A 22,631-nucleotide genomic window follows, 5' to 3' on the forward strand; every position below is an offset into this window, starting at 1 on the left:
CAGGAATATTTGTTTGTCCATACTTTATGGACTGCCGCACCGTACATCTAATTGTGATGAGTGATCCAAATGTTCAGGATTTTATCGGGAAGATAATGGGCTGGTCCGATGTTTTGGTAAACAATAAATAAATAATTATTGACAAAATTAAGCATTTTCGGTGCATAGCTCAGAAAGTATGCATTTTTTCACCGTTTTTATACATGTCAATCGATTTGTCTATTTCTGAAGAATAAGAAAAAATATTACTGATTGTATTAAATGATATTTTTACTCACTAAAATTAAAAAAAAAACATAATGAAGATGGATATCCTTGACTATTGGCAAAGTAGGTCAAATTTTTTTTTGCACCAGATGATGGTAAGAACTAATACAGTACAAGAGCCTAAGAGGAGAAAAAAGTCAGTTATTTCACCCAAATTTTTTATTACATTAATGAAAAGTATGTATAATTACTAGTCAAAACAGATGAGTCTGCCAAGTATAGGTAGGGGTAATAAAAAAATGGCAGCTGTTTCAAAACGTTAAAAATAATTAATTTGTTATTCGGAGCTCTATATCTTTACCACTACCATTATTTAAAGAAGAATAAATATCTGAAATATCAGCCCTAATAGAGCTACTTACGTCCAATAGTTCTCCAGATATAGCTTTTTAAAAATGTACTGAAAGATTAGTAGTTAGCGAATTTATTTTGAGAAATCTATATCTCAGGAACCATGTGACGTATAGATGTCAATTAGCACTCAAATTAAAGCTAGTTTACTAGACTATAAAAAAGTTTATGACCTTTACCTGCGTAGGAATAGTAGTTTTCATGATATTTCCAAAAATACATTGATTCATAGCGGTTCAAACAATAAGTTAGAGTTTTGAAAATCTTTATTTCAGAAACCATAGGACGTACTCAAATTAAAGCTAGTTATTTACTATAAATAACTAATTTACTATAATAAACGTCAAGGACAAGTAGTTATTTGAAAAAATAAATTCTAGTTGTTCATATACAATGTTTAATTTTTGAAAACATAAATGTCTAGACCCATAAGATGCACACAGCCAGCACTCAAAATACAGGAAATTTAACTGACTATTAAGTAGTTTATGTCACTTATCTTCGTAGGAGTAAAACTTTCTGATGATATTCGCATATGAATATAAATTTGGCAAATGAAAATCTGTCTGAACAACTATAAATCAATTTATTTTAGCAAATATCATAAAAACTCCTACGAAGATAAACATCATAAACTACTGCATAGGTCATTTAACTACCTATAATTTGAGTGCTAATAGACATGTGTAAGTCGCATAGTTTTTAAGATACAGATTTTTCAAAATAAAATTTTGATTGATTAACTACTGATCATTCAGTACTTTCTGTACAACATTTTAATGAAATGTATTATTATGTATCTCTATTAATGCTTACATTTAAGCAAATTTATTATGCTTTAAATGATGCTCTCTTAGATTTTCTATTGTTGTTGGTAGTTTTAATGATGGAGTTCCGAATGAAAAATTAATTATTTTCAACGTTTTGAAACAGCCGCCATTTTTTATTCCATAATATGCAGATAATATATGCCTAACCTATATTCAATTTCGACTAGTAATTATACAGGGTTTTCATTAAACTAATAAAAAATTAAGGTGAAATAACTGTCTTTTTTCTCCTCTTGGGATATTAGTTTTTAGCACCGTCTGGTACCCTCAAATATCATTTATCAAAGAAATAAAAAATTAGATATTTTTACCTCAGTTTATTTGGTTAATTTTTAAAAAGAAATTAGAGGCGAATATTTTTGGCCAAATAATTATATTATCCGATTTGTTTCAAAAATTTATATTTAAGGGTTTCTCGAGATGCTAAAAACAAAAAAAAAGTTGTTACCACTCTTTTATTATGATAGGTCAGTCATTCTGAATTGTTTTAATATAGTATTTAATATTGAAGCACAACAAGAAAAAACAACTTAATCGGACCAGTTTCAACGATTATACAGCGAAGTCAGCTGTTTCTATTTATGTAACTATAGTTACCGTCTTACTTCATCTATATAATCAGTGATATTAAAGTTTCAATTGTGTTCAATAAATGTATGTAAATCCTCAAATATAGCAAAGCATTGCCGGGTCTGATAAACCAAAGTATCTGTAGTCAGAATCAAATTTCGGTCTCGCTCATGTCAATATATGGACATAATGTATTCAGATTTAATAGTGATATAGTAACAACATAATATTTCTTAAACAGGATATTAATTATTACATAGCCTCAATAATACGACCCCCTTCCATCCGGCCAGGCTCAACCATCCGTGACATTGGAATGACAACCAAGTATAGGTGCGGTTCCATATCCTCATCCTCAAACAATTAATTATTTATGCTCCAATAATCGATAATTTTCTCTCTGTCAGATAGAATCTCGTCCATTTTCCTCTCAAGAACGTACCTCACTGGAATATATTAATAAGAGTTTATTTATTAACGAATCAGTCAATTTTTTTTTTGTAAGAATTAGACAAGGTAAATATATTTTTCAGTTGAAGGGGAGGGAGATGGTAAACCAAACCGTGTTGTTTACAGGATCGGCTGCCAGGAACGCACTGTTTAATGTTTGGTTCACGTCCTATCTAAAGCACTTAGTCCTCTTTTACACCCCAACATATTTAGAAAATAAGAACTGGTAACGTGAGAAATAGGAGAGCGTTAAAATATTCCAACATTTACTAATTACTACTTTAAACTTACTAAATTCTCTTTGGACCAGTTCTTCTCAGATTAATAGTACAAGAAAAATCTTAAAAAAAAAAAAAAAATAATACTAATGACTTTACAATATAACATTTTCCTCAAGGTAGTATCTAAGGTCCCATTCTTTATACGGTTTATACAGCTGACATCCCAACCCACCCTAACACAGTTATAACAACATACGCTGATGACACATGTATGTCTGTAAACAACGACCCAACTAATGCATCACAAACACTACAGACACACATAACATCTATTGAAGAATGGTGTCAAAACTGGAGAATCAAAATAAATCCTGACAAATCCCATCAGATCATCTTTACTCTCCTTCGTAAACCTCTACCCTCCTGTCCTACAGTATCCTTTCTAAATACTCCACTAACGCCTGTTGAACAGATTCGATACTTAGGACACCATCTTGACAAGAGACTTACTTGGAATCCACACTCAAGACTGAAACGACAAGCAACTGCACGTAGATTCCGATTGCTACAACAGTACAGTTCATAAAAGATAACACAAAAGTATCTTGCTTTTGTTTACTTAAACCTTAACAGTTTTATTTAATTAATATTATTAGTGAACTATAAATATCTAATAAATCTTTATTTAAGAAGTATTATTGCAAGAAGGAAATATTTTGATTTGAAGGAAAAATTCTACATATTCTGATATAAAGATGACATAATGCAAGACACATATATCACGCCTTTAGAGTCTAATCTGGAAACCAAGGTTATCAGGGAATAAGAAGATGTCATAGAGCAACTAATTAGTAAATATCATTAGATATGATGTTAATTTGATAACCACATCCTCTATATTAGTTAAAACTATCATCAAATTAGTAATAACCAGCACTAAGACATTTCCACATTTTATAAATTATTAAAAAAAATCAGAAGATTCATTAATTACGAAATATGAGGAGAAGAATTATTTAATTTTATGGATGTCCACGTTTCGGCTTAAATTTAAGGCCTTCATAAGTGCTGAAAACAAATTAAAATTGATAAATGTGCGATACTAAACAATATATATGATATAATGAGAAAAATTGAAGCATATAATAATAATATTCATTATTTATTCTGGAATAATCCCTTCAGCATAATATTACAGGCATCAGTTAAATGATCAGAGTCCAGCAGAAACGTTTTAAAAAGTGATTTATTAAAAATACTTAGAAATACAATAATTAGACGTACAAAATATCTAATGTAACTTAAGGATAGACTAAGAATGAGAACTAACATGAAGAAAGCATCCAGACAGAATGCGGAACAGAACAGCTTGATATGGCCAATCGGAGGGGGTATATACATATATATATTCAGATATGCTGACTTTGCAGATGCTGATGTATCAGAATTTAACTGTGTAACTATTGACAAGAGGCATTAGTGACTTAGTGATACAAAGTTTAAAAAATACAAATTAACTTATAAAACAACAAAAATATAATTAAAATAAATCGGAAAAATTAAACAACAATATTTAACAGATGTAAAATAAAAGTAAGAGATAAAACAAAACCATATGTCTTCTTATAAATCATACGGTGACTAACTCATAATAATATATATGGAATTGAATTAGACACAGAGGAACTAAAAATAATTAACGAAAATAAACAATAATAATTCATTTACATATTTACAATTATTTAAATTTAAATTGTAAGAAGATAGTTAACCATATGAAGTGGATTGTATGGAGAGTCTGGGTGGCGGTCAATAAAAATATTAAAATAAAACTATTTACTGTTAACCAAGGTTTCGCCCCACTTTACAGGGCTGAGAGATTGAAACAGGGATGTCAACTGTCGCAGTTCTGGTCATGCTGGAGGCTGTATAAGATGTAAGTATAAGAGGCCCAGAGGAGAAAAAATCGCACCCCAATTTCTGATTACTTTAATGAAAACTATGTATAATTAATAGTCTACATTGATGAGTCTGACAAGTATAGATAGGGGGAATAAAAAATAGTGGCTGTTTCAAAGAGATAAAAAAACTAATTTTTCATTCGGAGCTCTATATCTCAAAAAGTAGGAAAAACACAAGAAAACCTAAGAGAACGTAATTTAAAGAAGAGCAAATTTGCTAAAATATGAGACCTAATAGAGTTATTTACGTTAAATAGTTTTCGAGATATGGCTTTGAAACACCCGCCATTTTTTATTTCTCCTACCTATACTTGGCAGAATCATCAATTTTGATAAATAAATATTATTTACTGTATATAGATAAAAATAACAAAATAAAGAAGTAACATAAGAAGTTATTTAAAGCAAAAATTGATAAGTAGTAAAATTAAAAACACTAATAAGATAATATAGATTATTATTATGGTTTTTCATTCTATTATAGTTGATAACTCGTTTTGTTTTTAGCTCTGATGAAGAATTGAATTATAGATTTAAATTATTCTTTGAAACATTATGATGTTTTAAGTTATACATTAAAGAAATAACTTGACAAATTATCCGTAAGAATCATACGTCAATAATTTGAGCAATCATAAAAAAAGAAAAAAGAATTCACTTAACAGAATATTTTTAACTCCATAAATTTCAAAGATAGAAGTCGAACCTACAATTGTGATGACATAATTAACATTGCTTATTAGCTTTGATGAGCGCGCATTTCCCAACAAAGGTAGGAAGGGCGAGTTGACCTATAGGTTAGTCCAACCTATTATAGGCGGGGTGAGAAGGTCGATGGTCTTATAAATAAAACCAAAAAAGACAACTTAAATACCAGCTTCTCCCACATTATAAAAATTCACTTCCATGTCATTTTCAAGATAAATCGGATAAGATAAAAAAATAAGTAAGCATTATTTTAACATTGAGACTTTCATTGTTTCAGAAGGATGGTTCCAGGAGTAAAAAAATTGCTATGGAATTCGATTGACTTAAATTGAAAAACATTCTTTAGAAATTAAGTACATCTCATTTCGAATACACTACAAGAAGTGAAAAGAGAAAACACTACACCCGTAGTGTACCCTGTCATACCCATGACAGGTCTTATTTTGGTCTCTGGTTAATCCGACCTTTTATACTGCTTCTACACGCTTGCCACTTGCCACAAATGTTTGGTAAACAAAGGAAGAAACAAACGTCGGTTTCCATACGCTTGTTTTGCTCTTTCGGATTTTTTCGACTATTACATTCTATTGACTCTATTTTCATTATTAAAAGGAACAAAATAAATATAGGTGATTTGAAAGGAAACCTAAATATCAGCGATGTAGGTTGTAGATGATAGAAATCCATATAGATAGTACTACATAACCTATAAATTCAACTTTCGTTCCAGAATTTTCATCAGAAACTTTCTAATTTAATTATTTAGATATATAATGTCTTCATAAATCTATATTAGTTATGTCAAATAAAATAATAAAAAAACCACTAAAGTTCATTAACAAAATTTGAAGCAATGTATTTACATAGAATCTATAGAATAAAATATACAATCTTAAACAAGAATTAATTATTAAATCCAAAGGTTCGAAGACATTATTTAATTAATTAAAACATGGAGACTACAAATATTCTTCCACTGGCAGTTCTAAAACAATACAAATGCGTGGATACAGTATAATTGTACTTTGATACTAGTGCCCGAAAACCCCCAACACCCGACCCGAAAGGTCGGCCGCAAAGTCAGGCCTACTTGTACCAGCTAATCTAAATAACACATCTTCATGCTTGCATATGGGCGGAGTTGTCATTAATCTACAACTTTGACATTAGTTAAATTAATAAATTAGTCTTAGGGTAGTTTTTTTTTTTAATTTTTATTTTACAAAAATGTTTACTATTTCGGAGATGATTGATCCATTTAATGTGTAATCTATAGTGTGAATAGAAATGGAAGTTTTTTGTTTTTGCATACCCATACATTCATCTTGATTCCAAATTAATGCTGGAAACCAAGGTCTTACATAGGATCCTTTGTTTCACTTTTTGTTATCATGTAAAAAATTAATACCTTTTTGACATTGATGAGGAGGTAAAATAAGATGTCACGTGCAGTAATAAAAATGTTATCACTGCCTGACCCTGAGCCATACACGGGCTGTTGCAAGATTGATTCGTGTTTTTTTTTTTTTTTTTTAATTTCTATATCCCAATTATACAATTATATATTATATAATTTACAACTGTACAAGTAATTAATACAATAAGTAAATATGTTGTATGTTTCATTTACACATGAAAATCTTAGGAAGGAACCACCCCTTGGTGGTACTTCAAGCATTAATTTAAATTAGAAGGTCCCGTGGCCATCTTCTTTTCAGACGCCTCGGAGGGTTATCAGGGATTGTTAAGGATGAAAGATTAAGAATTAATGGGTTAGGATGGGTAAGCAGTTTGGAATGAAAAGACGCATATCTGTTCTGGGCCAAAACTGCAACGAATGGGATGTTAAGGTCTTTGTGGATGAGTTTATTAGTAACGTAATAAGGAGCATCAAGGATTTTACGTAGGATTTTGGATTGTAAGGATTGGATGCAGGAGGAATTTGATGGCTTGGTAGATCCTCAAAGCTCAATAAAATTAAATTTTAACAAAAATATCATCATGTGAATAAGGTTTAACAAGCATAAGGTTAAAAATAGAAGGTATAGCACAAAAGTCAGTTATTAATATTTTCCAAAATAAATCCACGAGATACTGATTTCTAGTTTTTCGGACAAAACGTTTGTTTTATGAAAAACTGTATCTCAGGAGCCATTAGACGTACATGAAGGTTTTTTTGTTTTTATAGCCCTGATGAAGACCTGAAAATCATGTCGAAACGTCGGCATAAATAAATATTTTTTTCTTGGAGAAGTTTGTCGGGGGGTGCGGTCAGCAAAGAACAACATAAATCATCCCCCCGATCATCTTCTTCAATCAGTAATCTTCGGTCAACTATGTAAACCTCAATTTTAGGTTATATTTTAGAAAATTTATTCTACTTTAAATGATGTTCTATTAGTTGCCTAGTGGTAGTTAGGAAAAATATGGAGCTCCGAATGAAAAATTAATTTCTTTTAAGGTTTTGATACATACTCCATTTTATATTCCCCCTAACAATACTTGGCAGAATCACCATAGTTTATACATAGTTTTTATTTAAGTAATAAAAAATCAGGGTGAAATAACTGGCTTTTTCTCCTGTTGTGCTCTTGGACCATTGACTATTCTATGAAATTTACCAGAGAAAGCCAAACGGACTACTTGAATGAATATTGCTATTAGTAAGGATCATGAATTTGAGAGTTTTATGACTGTTCTGGTTACTATCATGGAAAGAAAACTCTAAAAATACCCCAAGCTCCTAACCTCGTTCGGAGTACAGCGCAGTAAGGCGAAGAGGGATCAGTGCAGATAAACACAGATGCTCCGAGGCTGAAGAGACCGATAGCCGCGATAAATCAGAGGTCCCTCGTCAAAATGTCGTTAGTTGGCAGCTGCTCGTAAGTATCCTAGAGTGAGGTGTTCCATCTTACAAATCGATAGAATATCAATAGTTGATACAAAAATTCCCGGGCACACACAAAAAAGAGTCTGAGTATTTCATAACCAATAAATCCCGTATCATTAGCACATCACCACCTTAGTTCCAAAACCGACTAACTACATAACTTCATGATGCTGTGTTGCATTTAATATGTTTTACCATGTTTAATGGTTAATGCATATGAGCTCCTAGCGGATTTTCTGAACAGGTTGTTTTATAACCGTTCCTTCCAAAATTTCATATTATTGTTTAATTATAAGTTTTAATTAAAGTAATTTATTACAACATGCCTAAATTGAGTGAAAAGTGGAAGTTATGTGAAAGTTTGGGCACTGAATGTCTTGTTGATCTTCTAAATTGTGAGAAAGAGAATCAACATGAGCTAATTGACAACTGTCACTACATTATTATTATTGTCATCCATTGCTTTATTAATTATAAAAACATCCAAAACAATACTAAACAACACAACAAACAAAATGATGAAGAGTTCAGCTGGTCTGTTGCGTGACGTCATTCTACATTTAACAGACCTAGTAACAGACTCTCAACCATGTTAAATGTTATATCGCTTTAACATGGTAAAAGAAAGAAATATTTCTCCATTTAACATGAGTTCTTCCATTTAACACGCTTTAAAATGTTAAACTAAACATCATAAATACCACTATAATTTACTTTTTTAACGCTCCCTGAAAAAGAAACTACTAACAGCTGGACAGTTAGAAGTGATTGTTGGAACAGATCTTATGCTTTTAAGAGTCCTTAAGTCCAAAAAAGATGTCTGTGTACTCCAGGAACATAACACTAACACGGAAACGCATTTATAGTTGTCTTAAAACTCTTAATAAGTAACAAGGTAGGTCTTTTATTTTGTTCCTTTTTTTTTGTTTTACACCCATAACTATTAAACGGTTTATCCCAGAAATAAACTAGATTGATTATTTATTAAACAGATTTATTATGATAATAAATAATAACAAAGTAAACCGATGAGACCCATGAATGCTCATCGGCAAAATTTCCCCCACCTCAGGAGGGCTTCAGAATATAGGGTTGACTCAAGACTGCAGTGTAACAGAAAATAATAATCTACCAGAGCTGGAATTTAAACCTGGTCTTGGAGCTTGTAGCATAGTGCCTTATCACTGTGTCACCGCGCTCCTCAGCGAAGAAGTTATAATTTAAGAAGCTTAACGGTATTTAACTCTAAGTCGAATGAGGGATATAACTTATTTTAATTCGGTCAAATAACATGTCACCGTTCGTAAGGAACGGTGTTTCTATCTCCAAGGACCTGTGTTCGAATCCGGGTATGGCAGATAGTTATTTATTCTGTTACTGTAACCGCGAGTTAACCCTCTGGGCTCTGGAGCACTCCTGAGGTCCACTGAACGTCATAAAATATGTACCCTTAATTGGGGTTGAGCGTGATCATGAACCAATCGCTCAGTACTTATAAAGCATTGAACCTCTAACCCATTTGGCCTGTAGTAGTGAAGATTTTAATTTCGTTTTTTTTTCAAAGTTAACTAATCTAAAAATTTCAATTAATAAATATAAACAAACCAAGAGAGACAAAATTACTTTATTGTCTATATTTATTAATCGGATGAATATTAATTATGGATATAAAGCTTTGAAAGTTCTCATGATCTACCCAGCTTCGAAGAGGGTTGAGCGTGATCTTGAGGAAATTACCCCCATGCAGAACTGATGTACTAAAAACAGTACTTCCGTACAGAGTATTTTATAGATTGTAGCAATTCAGATTATTACTATTTATTTTTATTATTTTATGGTGTAGAATAGATCGGAAGCCTTGACAGTGCTGCAGAAGGGAAAATTAGGCGGGACTATTTGTTAGCCGAGAGTGACTGGGGCCTCTAATGAAGGGCATGCCCTCGCTGCGGAAGGTTGTTTTAAATGTCACTAAAGATACTTTTACAGATGGCGCTACGGGGGTCATTGGAATAGGATAGGATTTAAATGAAATATCATATTACAAGCCAGTTCATAAAAGTTGATTTAAAGTAGAATAAATTTTCTGAAATATGAGCCCTAATAGAGCTCATTATCCATTACAGAGGTGTATTCAGTTCTCCAGAGAGGACCCTCAAAGGGAATAATAGAATTATTATATTTAATTTTTCAGGAAGTAACCTCGATTCCTTGGGGCTAATGCCGAAAATTGAACAAAATGTTCATTGATCGGTTAGAAGCATCAGAATAATTTTTAAAAAAACTAATTATAATGTCCACCCGATAAAATATAACAATACCAAGAAGAAATGATAAGCTCGTCAAAATATATTCCAACGTCATAAAAATTCAAGGTTTATTTATGAATATCAGAGTTGTGCAAAAATCAATAGTAATAAATAAAACTATGTCTACATTGGTAACTAAATTGTCATGGATACAATTTTTTTTTTTTATTAATAGTTCATTAAATGTTATACCCATGACAAGTATGTTAGCAATTTAGTTACAGTTTTAAAAGAACTACTTTTGTCCTAATCCTGATGAACATCATGTAACTTTAACCCATAGCATGGCAGGTGACAGCGATATGTATATATTTTATATTATATTTCAATTTTCTGAACTAATTAATTTATTTTAGGTTGCATAATCCATTTCTATATATATAAATACATTATAATGAACTGATAATACACTTTTTTTTCCTATAAAAAGTAAAAAAATAATGTTAATAGGCGCAACAGATCCATTTGATACTAGAAAGCAGTAACTGGTGTTAGCACCTGCTGCTTTGTGGGTTAACAATTGCCTTACATATACTCTTAATTTAACAAAAACCTACCTCATGATGTCTAGAAACTAAAGTTCTATTATCTGCTAAACTTAATGAGAGCACATGTTGTAAAAATGTTTTAGGTTTAAGACGAAAATCAGGATCTTGTCGGACTGTATCTAATTACGTTCAATAGTTTCTGAAATACAGTTTTTTAAAAAGCAACCTTCCATGAAATATATACGGAAAAGCAGTAGTTAGTGAATTTTTATCTCAGGAATCATGAGACGTACAGATGTCTATTAGCACTCAAATTAGAGATAGTTTAATGTTCTATAAAGTAATTTATGACGTTTATCTTGGTTGGTGGAATAGTTTTTATGATATTTTCCAAAATAAATTCACAAAATGTAGATCTCTAGTTGTTCAGACAAAATTGCGTTAAGGATCAAAATCTCTAGTTGAGGATTGCGTGAAAACTGATTTAGTAGGGTTTGGAGGAACGTCACTGCAAGGATGTATGTAGGGAGTGATTGGTGGTATCGGGATAGAACCATCGGGTTCGTTAGGCCTTCATTATTATTATGATTATCTTTCAGCGGTTTGCTCAGGTTATAACCCTACTAGACACTGCTCCAGAGCGATCGCAGGCACAGGGCGGTGTTGAACTTTAGGACGGCCTAAATCCGTCCGACGTGGAAATTCCGACTGACTGATTACCCTGAGCCAGGCCGCCTGAAGAGCTGCCAAGTCTGCCGGGCGGTGGAGCTCTTTGTAATGCGGGAGAGTCTAGTCTGGTGGAACTACGTAATGAGCGGGGCTTTGTAATACATATTTTGTTTACTTAAAAAAAAATTAATAAATAAAAACTGATAGTTTAAATAATCCAAAAAATTTAAATCTGTACCACTACAATCCATGAAGTGATAGGAGTTCTGTACTTCGTGAATAACAGTTGTACAAGGAGGTGATTTGTTTATGATCACGCTTACCTTCCAGAATTTTCCACAATTGAAACTACATACTTATACATACATACATAGAGGCTGTGTGGATCCCGGAGTGCCCTCCAAATCCAGAGTGTTGACTCACGGCTACAGTAACAGAATAAATAATTATCTGCCATAACCGGATTCCATCCTGAATCCTTGGAGTTAGTTGCACAGTGACATACCCACTGAGCCACTCCGCTCCACGTAGCCTCAACTCAACATGAAAGTGACAAAGGGATATTTTAGAAATTGTGTGCTGTTAGAATTTAATCACGGTAAATGCAGGTACTGCAATCTGAAACATCTGTGCAGCGTAAACTGGTGTATTTCATTGCGAAGGTGTTAGATAAATCAAAGTTATTTTATTCACTTACCACAGTTGGGATCTAACCACATTCAAACAGCAATAAGATAAGGAATATGAATTAATTTTATCTATATAAAAACAAAACCCACGTATTTTTACAATCCAATGCATATCTAATGTCCTTATATTCAAATCATTTGTTATCAATTTTTGATTTATTTCCTTCCGACGTTTCGGAAATAGGAAAGTTTTATATTCTTATTTTCATGCCTTTACTAATGTCAATATTTTGTTCATGGCACTAATTCATATATAGTTTAAGTTAGCCTGCAGTTCATATCGGGTCGCATTGCAGTAAGCAAGTCAATATGCTGCACTATTGCTGCATTCCTTACAAAGCTCATCATTCCTATTAATTCCTAGTAATAAATCCTTAAGAAATTCTTTTTTGTGTGTTGTTTATGTCTATTACTATTTAAAAAATTATATACTACTTTACTAATTAAAAAGACATTATAAAATTAAAATAAAAACCTGAAGTTTTAGGTTGGTTGTTAATAGTTAATGTTTTATTTATTAAATTATTAAGCTATAAATGAGTAATTAACACATTTTAAGCCTATCATAGTTTTATATTCTATATTTGTTTATATGACAAGAATATTATCATACTAGGAATTTTTCCCATTTCCGCATTGATCCTGATCGCATAAACTCCTATATAAAAGTCCCCACTGTGCATTGGGAATGATCAGTTCCTAGCCGACACCTCTAGGGTATCTTCTTCGAAAGGAGTGAGTCTATTTCAGGGTGCCTTAGGTTACACCAGAAATGAAACCGCGTCGAATGTGACAATACGTCGGGTCCATTGGAAAGCTAAAATTCGAATTTAGTAGACAGCTACAGGTTGATGACTTGCCAAGACGTTTAGTTTTTCTTTTTATAATATATAATTTAATTTATTCACTTTTCAGGGTGTCAAATGAATAATTAAAGAAAATTTGAACAATATATGATATGGTTGTTATATTTTGCAAATGTCGTAATGCACTGTTGCTAGAACCAAAATTTCAGCTACAACCTAATTTATTCTATCTTAGTATAATGGACCATTCCAAAGAGATTTAACTTGATGTATAAGGGCATTGTTCCAACACGATTAAAACCTATCATCGAACTGGAGGATACATGTGGGGTATAAGGATTTGATATGCCAAAAACGCACTGCGCATGCGCCCACCACTTTGACTCATTCATGATAAAGGTTATTAAGTCATGTTTTTGTATGCCGGCTTCCCGTCATTAGTGTAATAAAATATAATTAAAGAATAAATATATTTTAAATTTATAACAGAAATAACTATAACCAAGGTTTCGTATTGTTATGAGCAGAAAAGGCTATAGCACAGTTAGCTTTCTTGAAGCAATTTTTTCTTTTAATTAGTAAACACAAAAACGGCTATTTTCTGAGAATCATACAAACTGCTGATGACGCTTGTGACATCATTTTGACGGTTGCGAAACTAGTTTTGAATAAAATTCAATCGCAGGTTAAAAGAATGTGTTTTCTAACAAAAATAAAAACAAAATATGACTAATGATCTTCAATAACTAAGATTATAAATGTTTACCTCACATAACAGAAAGTAGTGAACATATAGTCACTGAGCCAATGTTTCGCTTAACTTTGCTAGGCTTTCTTTTCATACGGAAAGCCCAGGTCTTTACATACGGAAAGCCCAGGTGAAGCCCTGCAACGTTGGCCCACATTGCATATGATTTTGCATAATTTAAAAACGTTTGTAAAGTACTAGAATCGGTAATCTTTCCTCACAGTCTCTTTTTTTTTCTTAATTCTTTTTTGAAAATTGATTTTTTTTCTCGTAAATTATCCTTTCTCCGTATATTTCTGTAGATTAGCTATATGTAAAGATGATGATGACGTAAGAAAATGACATATACGAGACAAACCATTGTTAAAATTTAGTTGTGTACCCAGAAAGGAGTTTTCATACCCGTAAGCTAAAGTAGTTGACCTAATCCGACTCATTTTAAACCGATCCCCAAATTATCGGTAAATCGGACATGCCGTTTTCGACACACACATGCGTAACCAAATAACCAAACGTAAAGTATACGTAACAGGGAGCGCGGTGGCATATTTATTCATGTATTGTATTCATGTGGGAAAAAAAAAAAATAGTGGAAAATTTTCGGTTTGCTTTTTAGACATCAAGGTACAAATTAAGATCCATGTCAGACAATTTATATTCGGGTATATTTGATAGAACTGTAAATTTTGCTAAAATGGATTAGTATCTAGCGGGTTACATACACTTTTAAAAATTAAAATCTGTACCACTACAACCCATAAAGGGTCAGTGTTGCCACAGTTACTAGACCAACGATTGTGCAAGAAGGTGATTTGGTCACAATCACGATCGACAGATTTTGACCCAATGCATGAGGCTCGGTCGACCCTAGGAATGCTCCAAAACCCACAGGGTTGACTCACGGTTACAGTGTAATAGAAAACAATTTTCTTGTTTGTAATAAAATAATAATATAAATAAAATAAATAATAAAATAAAATATACGATGGTCATGTGTAAAAAAAATATTACATTGTGAACACTAAAAACATTTTTATATAATAGAGAGATGTTAATAACGCTACTGCTCACGGTAATGCAAATTAGTTTTTTTTTTTTTTTGTAATTTTTGAAAATTACTATCTCGAAAAGTACAGTAGTTATCATAATACAATTTTACATGGTTAACAAACCTGAACCGTGGGTTTCATATTAGTTGTTAGTTCATGTTCATGACTCTTTATCCTAGCATTTTGATTTGTATTCCACCTTATATGTAAAATAAAATATTCCACGGTGATCACTACCAGCAGCCAGTATATCTGCCTTGACAGACACCTGACACTAGCTCGCCACTGTAATAAGAAGATTAAGCAGGTCAGGACAGGCTTAATCCCCTGCTAACTTTTCTTATTCTTTCTTGCTACCTCAAATTAATGATCTACTAAAGTGTGCTCAGACCAGCCCTGCTCTATGGAGCACCTACGCTGACCAACATAACACCTTCAACGGTCAAGAAGCTCCAACAGTTTCAAAGCGGTACACTGAGACATACATACGACATTCTAACTACCGACTGTGAGAGAATTTATATCAAGGAAACATTTTTGACAGCATCCAGTACTATACGACTATTTAGGGCACTGACGCCGACAGGACGGCCACAAAGGTGGCAGACTGGATTGAGTACAACCTCGTCACCATCAGACTGACACAAACTGTTTCCTCTTTGCTAAAGATTAAATTTCCTCAGCCCCCTCTTCAAAAACAGAAAAAGAGACTACTCTCAAACCGTTTTTCTCATGATGACATCAACGCCACGCACCCATGGGGCATAGAAAAAAAAAGTGATCTCCGAAAACTCTCATATAATAAAGAGATGTAAAATATAATAAAATAAATTGGTAAATTTAATTCATATTATTTTGTGAAATAATGTTTCTTTTTTAAAGATTTAATTTTTTTTTTTACATTGCAGCAACTAATATAATAGATTTAATCAACGCTTTATGATTGATGATGATTTGATTTCTCATACGCAATAATAAGTGTGATTTGGCCCTTGCATTACTGTTTCAAATATCACACGACTGATTGATAGAGTCAAAATGTCTTGGTCTGGTCTAAGTTTGAATCAGTGGGTTAGTCACTGTAAGTTATTATACTTTGTTAACCATAACTCGTTCCCCATTCAGTTCAGGAATGACTGGACCTAAACTCTCTTACTTTACGGTTTGTCCTCAAGCCAAATTTCATGATTCCACGCCCAAGCATTGCAGTAAATTTTCTAGAGGATGGTACTTTGTTATAAATAATTGGCAAAGAATCACCGCTCACAGCTATCTTTGCTAACCTGCCAGGAGATACGATGTCATGCTGCCTCCTGTAGTCTGTCATTGTATTTACTTCATGTTCGATTCGGTAGCTTAATCAAATCATATCTTAAGTCACAATATTACGTTATTATCAAGACACAACAAGATAGCTTGGCACTTACGGGCGAGGGTCCTACAGGTCTTTATACAGGGAAATATTTAGCTCAGAGCGAACCCGAGGAATCAAATTTGACATTCTTATGTTTCCAATCGAAGACACATACTAATATATACATATACTTTTTTTTTTATGGGTTTTAAGGATAAGTCAATAATACAACTATATATTTAGGCAAAATTTTGCAACTTGCAACGAATCCGACAATTACAGTTTTCTCGAACTTTTAGATAACATAACTATTTAATTTAACGATATAGTTAACAGAGTGGAGGTGTAGAATATACAAAATTTGAATTGAAAATAATAAAAAAAATAATGTAATATTTCAACTTTATCTGCAAAAACTACTTGACTGAAAGTAAAAAAAAAAACTTAAATAGTTAATACACTATTTATTATCAGTCTACGTTTCCCCTCACTTTGCAGGGCTAAAAAAGATAGAAACAACTAAAATAAAGTAATAAAGTAGGGAAATAAGATAACATGAAAAATAAAGTAAACTAAGGTATGGCTAAAATGATGTGAACATTTCTATGAAAATGAACTAAATATATTAATTAACACGCATTATTATTTTTATTTATAAATTACTTTAATTTACTTTGTTCATTTTTATATAAATTCTGACATCTTTATCATTCTTAGCCATATCTTAGTTTACTTTTTTTTTTGTTTTATGTTATCTTATTCTATTAATTTATTTTATTTGTTTGTATATTTTTTTTAGCCCTGTAGAAGCCTTAAAAAAATCTTCCTTTTTTAATTGCATACGGTGAATTAACGATCTTCCGCTAAAATAGTTTATTCATAAACTTTCGATATCTTTTATCTATAAGTTATAAATATGTAAAATAATGATAGATAAAAAGATAACAACAATAATAAATCCATCTTTTATTCAATTTATTCCATACAGTTGGAAACATTAATGTAATCCATTTAAATGAACATAAATTAAAAACTGACACATAAAATAAAAATGTTTTATAGAAGTTGAAAGAAGTACTAAAAAAATAAAAATAAAATGAACTTACATGCCATCATGTTGCATATAATCAATTAAACAACTTTCTCTTTTTTTATCCTCAGGCAGAAATATCGCTTCCTGTATAACTAGTACGCCATTTCACAAATCATACAACTTCAGCTGAACCGCAAAAAGACAAAGCTTGGAAATGATCCAAACGGAAAATGAATCAACAGTTCCAAAAGTAACCACAACACAACGATACGAGCCAAAACAAAAATCGTTCACTCCATACAAAACTGACCGATCGGCGCGTTCGCACGAATGCTCTCATAACGAATGGCGTCTCCAAACAGAGAGCCAAATGATATCTTGTTTAAACATTGAACAGCGGGGGCAAGGCATAAAAGATATCTATGGAGAACCTTTTGGAATCAATAGCCACTAGAAGATGTTGCCCCGGCTCGAGATAAGATAGTGTTCCCATAAAGGAACCACGAATAGGAAAAGGAACGGGCATCGGGATCGTAAATAGCGGTTCTAATTTTGGACAAGTACAGATATTAAAAAGGGCTAAAAATATTTTTTTCATTAAAAGATGTATGATTATTTTTAAGAAAAATTATTTAAAAAATATTAGATCGCCAAAAGTTGATTTACATGAAAGCCATGATTATTAATTTTACTAAAACCATTTATTTTAGAAGATGAATTAGATAAATATAAGGCATAATTAATATTAGTGAATACAACTAACTCAAAACAAGCTATATCGTACCATATCTGTTCAATCGATTATCAGAACTCATAAATAAATCAACCAAAAAAACAACTAAAAATGAAATATTTAACTGGGTACTTTCTTACTTCTATGATTCCCAATAACTGATTTTGATTCACCAAATGAACATATCTGCCTGTATTTTTTCTTAACTCCACATTATTTATTTATTAAATTACAATTTAATGCAATACTACTTACTTTTCGACCTCACCATATCCGATTTTCTTAAATTTGGTACGGTTGTTCTATTAGTATAGACTAGGAAAAATGAGAAATTTTATATGTCCACTCGTTTTAGAGCCACATAGCTTTAAAGGTTTCAAAAATGAGCTTAAAAACAGAACAAGTATTGGAATTCCTATAAAAGCTTTGCTAGAGATAGATATAGGTGTCTTATTACAGTATATTCCATTCCCTTTCATATACAAAACTTTTTTTTTTCTTGAGGTGTAGATAGTTGACCGTAGATTAATGATTGGAGAAGTTTGTTGGGGGGTGCGGTCAGTAAAGAACAACATAAATAAACAAAACCATATTTATTTATTTTATGCCGACGTTTCGACCTGAGTTTAGGATCTTCATCAGGGGTTATGGCGTAGAAGGTAGGCCTGCACCCGTTTTGCACGGGTTTCAGGCCTACCTTACGTACCTTTCAGGCCTACACGTTTCGAGTTGCAGGCCTACCTTCTACGCCTTAATGAAACTCAGGTCGAAACGTAGGCATAAAATAAATAAATATGGTTTTGTTTATTTATATTGTTCTTTGCTGACCGCACCCCCCGACAAACTTCTCCAATTTTTTTTTTTCGTTGGCTCTACAGGACCTTCTAGATCTTTGGCCGCCCCAACCAGCCTTCTCTAGGACTGCCTGTATTGGGCTACTGCTTTCCACTTTTCTGTATACAACCCTTTCTCACCTTTATTGATTCTGTATATCCTTGGCTACACACGTGGTATCTTGAATATACAACACTTATAGGTTAAAAAAAAATACGACACTTCTCAAAACCTAATTTAAATTTTCTGAAAAAAAAAATACATATTTCAAAATTCTAAATTCATTCCTTCAATAGGTAGGGAATATTGTTATAAATAACGGGAAAAACATAAATATGGTGTGGAAATGGTTCCATTGATAAAATATTATTAACTACTTATACGAGTAGGACGAAAGAGCTAAAAATTATAATTATACAATACTTATTAGTTTAAAAAATACGACATTTCTTCAAACTAAGTTTAAAATTTGTATTTAAATTTTCTGGAAAATACATACTTAAAAATTCTTAATTCATATCATCAATAGGTAGGTTGTATTGTAATAAATCACGGAGAAAAACATAAATATGGATTGGAAATGGTTTCATTGATAAAATATTATTAACTACTTATAAAAGTAGAACAAAAGAGCTAAAAATTATAAGTATACAATACTTATAAGTTAAAAAATACAACATATCTCAAAACCTAATTTAAATTTTCTGAAAAAAAAAAATACATACTTCAAAATTCTAAATTCACTCTTTCAATAGGTAGGGAGTATTCTTATAAATCACGGAGAAAACCATAAATATGGTGTGGACATGGTTTTATTAACAAAATATTATTAACTAATTATACAAGTAGGATGAAAGATCTAAAAATTATAATTATACAATACTTATTAGTTTAAGAAAATACGAAATTTCTTTAAAACCTAATTTAAAATTTCAGAAAAATACATACTTCAAAATTCTAAATTCATTCCTTCAATAGATAGGGAGTATTGTTACAAAAATTACTTACCTTTAAAAACTCACTTTTTATGACACGGTGTTTCCAATTTTAAGTTAAATTTACAATCTTGCTCCATGTAATTTAATTTTGTTTACAGATAGCTCTTCTTGCTATTAGTTAATATTTCTAAGGTAAGATTAGCCTGACTATAATTATGAGAATCCCGATTTCCTCTAATTATTTTTGGATTTATGATTTCCTTGAGAGATTGTAACGTCGTCTTCCAATACTCGTTAAAAGATGCATTAAGAAAAGGTATTTGACAACCCCTCAGAAATTCCATTCAGGATGAGATCAAAGTTGTACTTCATAAATATTTAGAAAAAAATAAGATTTTTTTTACATGTTAATACTGTTTGTATTACCAACATACAAAATGCTATATTATACTTTCAGGAATTTATATATGAATTCATCTAGGAATTTTATTTGTTTTCCAGTTACTAAGTACTGTTTATCGGTATTTTCAGATGCGATAAGGGCTAATAAAATATTTCAGTATAAATTAAGAACATCCGAAACGGAGCAAGATGGTTTATACTTCCCAGCTAGATTGCCTGGATGAGAGCTATGAGTTGTTGAAACGTTGAGTAGAATATTGAGTCTGATTGGTCCGCTAAAGAGCAATTGGTCGCCATGAAAAGAGACAATTTCCCAGTCAGTGCCATCAGGGAAGTTGCAATTTACAACTCGTAAAAGATAGCTTTTAAAAGTGAAATACATTCTGGTGGGAATAGCTGTTTAGTAAATGGACAAGCGTATATCACCCCGTCGGCCATCTTTTTTTTCTATGTTATTTTTAAAATATTATATTATTTATTTTCGGGTTTCTAGGAGAAAGAGAAAATGTTGAAAAAAAAGTAATATTTCTCAGCTATATTAGGTTGCTAAATACACAGTATAATAATAAGCTTAAATCTCGTCAGATAATTTTTAATTTTAAAAGATGTAGGCATAATCTATTAAATTATAATATATAACAGTAATGCATGATTTTTGTTAATATATGATTTTTAAGATATTATTTGAGAGAGCAGCAGAAGCCGGAGCGGAACAAGATGCACTTCGACCAGACGAAGTCGTAAGAAGGGCCATGAGACCTAGACATCCCTTATGAACAAGACGACACCTACGTAACTACATCCCACGGCATCAGCAGCTATAAGTATAAATTAAACAATAAGTAATAATGTAATAATAGATATTTTATGGCGACCGTTTATTTGAATCATTACAACCATTTTAATCATAGTAATAAATTGTAAATAAATACTTAGTTTCTTTATATAGTTTATATAACCCAATATACCACTCTTTATTATATATATACTATTACTATTACTATTACTATACTAATATATACTATATAATTAGTGGTAACAACATTTTATAAATCTAAAGATATTTAATTGGTAAACTGGTAAACACACAAAAAGCCTTTGGAAAAGAATCCAATCATAATAATAGTTTTTTAGGACTCAATATATAATTAATTAATTTATTTATTTTTGGATAATTACCTTCAGCAATTATCTTGGCATCCCGATTAAATCTCAAGGCAGTACATAGCACTATATCCATCCACGTTTTTATGTAATATTTTCTTCCTAGTAATATTTTGTAATATTTAAAGTAATCTTGAACCAGTTTTATTTAATATATTTCTAAATATTACACTATTTTTACTCACTACATATTTTTTAGTGCATAATTCTCTTTCTACTGGATACATCGTTTTTTAAATCCAAATTAATTGTTTTGTAAATTAGAAAAAAGAAATTCACCGGTAAAAACTACATCACAGATAGTTCTGAATTATTTTACAGGAAAACTAGAGTTTTTATTACTTTTAAGAATCAAATGAACCTATAATATCTTTTTTTTCCTTTTTTTAAATTTAAAACTTAAGGATTGATCTCACAAATTTATTGATGAAAAAAATAAGGATGGCGATTTAAAATAACTTTTATAATTAAATGTAATTTTTTTCTTGTTTAAAACCTTGTTTACTAACTAAAAGTCGTATAAGCTATTTTGTAATTTATTTTTAAAGCTTTTAATGGTTGATTTACTCCACTTTTCAAATTATTTATATTGGATGTTTAGAATTTTTTTTTATATAAAATAAAAATTCCATCTCTTATAGATAAGTAGAATCCTCAACTAACTCATTAGGAAAAAATCAGAGATCAGTAATCAAGAAGCAATCGTAGCTATGAATACGATATCACGTGCTAGTAACCTATAGTAATATCACACTATGAAACTCAATATACTAGAAACCCGAACCTCACAGGTTAAATTTGAAAAAAGTACATAACATCTATATTTGAGGAGTTTTATATCAAAAGTCAATATTTTATAAAATTTAATTATTGTTATTTACAAATATATAAAGTTACATACAACTAGTTAAGTTGCTATTAGATATAAAACGACATGATACAAACATGCTAAGTTAAATTTTAAGAAAAAAATTTGATTTGTAACCTTTATTTGACGAGGGAAAATTTAAATTTGAAATAAACTGAATGAGTTTTCAATGTAGAACTATTATTTGTCAAAAAACCCTTACGTGTAAGGTTTAAAATGTTAAAGTGTGTTAAATGGAAAAATAATTCCTTCTTTTACCATGTTAAAACGATGAAACATATGACATGGATGAGAGTCAGTTA

The 22,631-nt window shown here is 31.2% G+C and overlaps 1 protein-coding gene across 11 annotated transcripts in view; it reads right to left on the reverse strand.

Annotated features, from left to right (window-relative positions):
* cnn (centrosomin) overlaps positions 1-22,631 on the reverse strand; it is a 169,023-nt gene that overhangs the window by 51,834 nt on the left and 94,558 nt on the right. The window contains exon 1 of one of the 11 annotated variants that reach the window (XM_014423343.3): positions 17,464-17,488. The exons of the other annotated variants lie outside the window; for them this stretch is intronic. Within the exon in view, the coding sequence (XP_014278829.1) occupies positions 17,464-17,473 (10 nt within the window). The 5' untranslated portion in view covers positions 17,474-17,488. Of the gene's footprint in view, positions 1-17,463; positions 17,489-22,631 lie in introns of those variants that run through there. 11 annotated transcript variants of the gene reach the window in all.

This window comes from Halyomorpha halys, unplaced genomic scaffold, assembly GCF_000696795.3.
Source record: "Halyomorpha halys isolate HHAL.00 unplaced genomic scaffold, Hhal_1.1 Scaffold417.1, whole genome shotgun sequence".
Classification (NCBI taxonomy): Eukaryota; Metazoa; Arthropoda; class Insecta; order Hemiptera; family Pentatomidae; genus Halyomorpha; species Halyomorpha halys.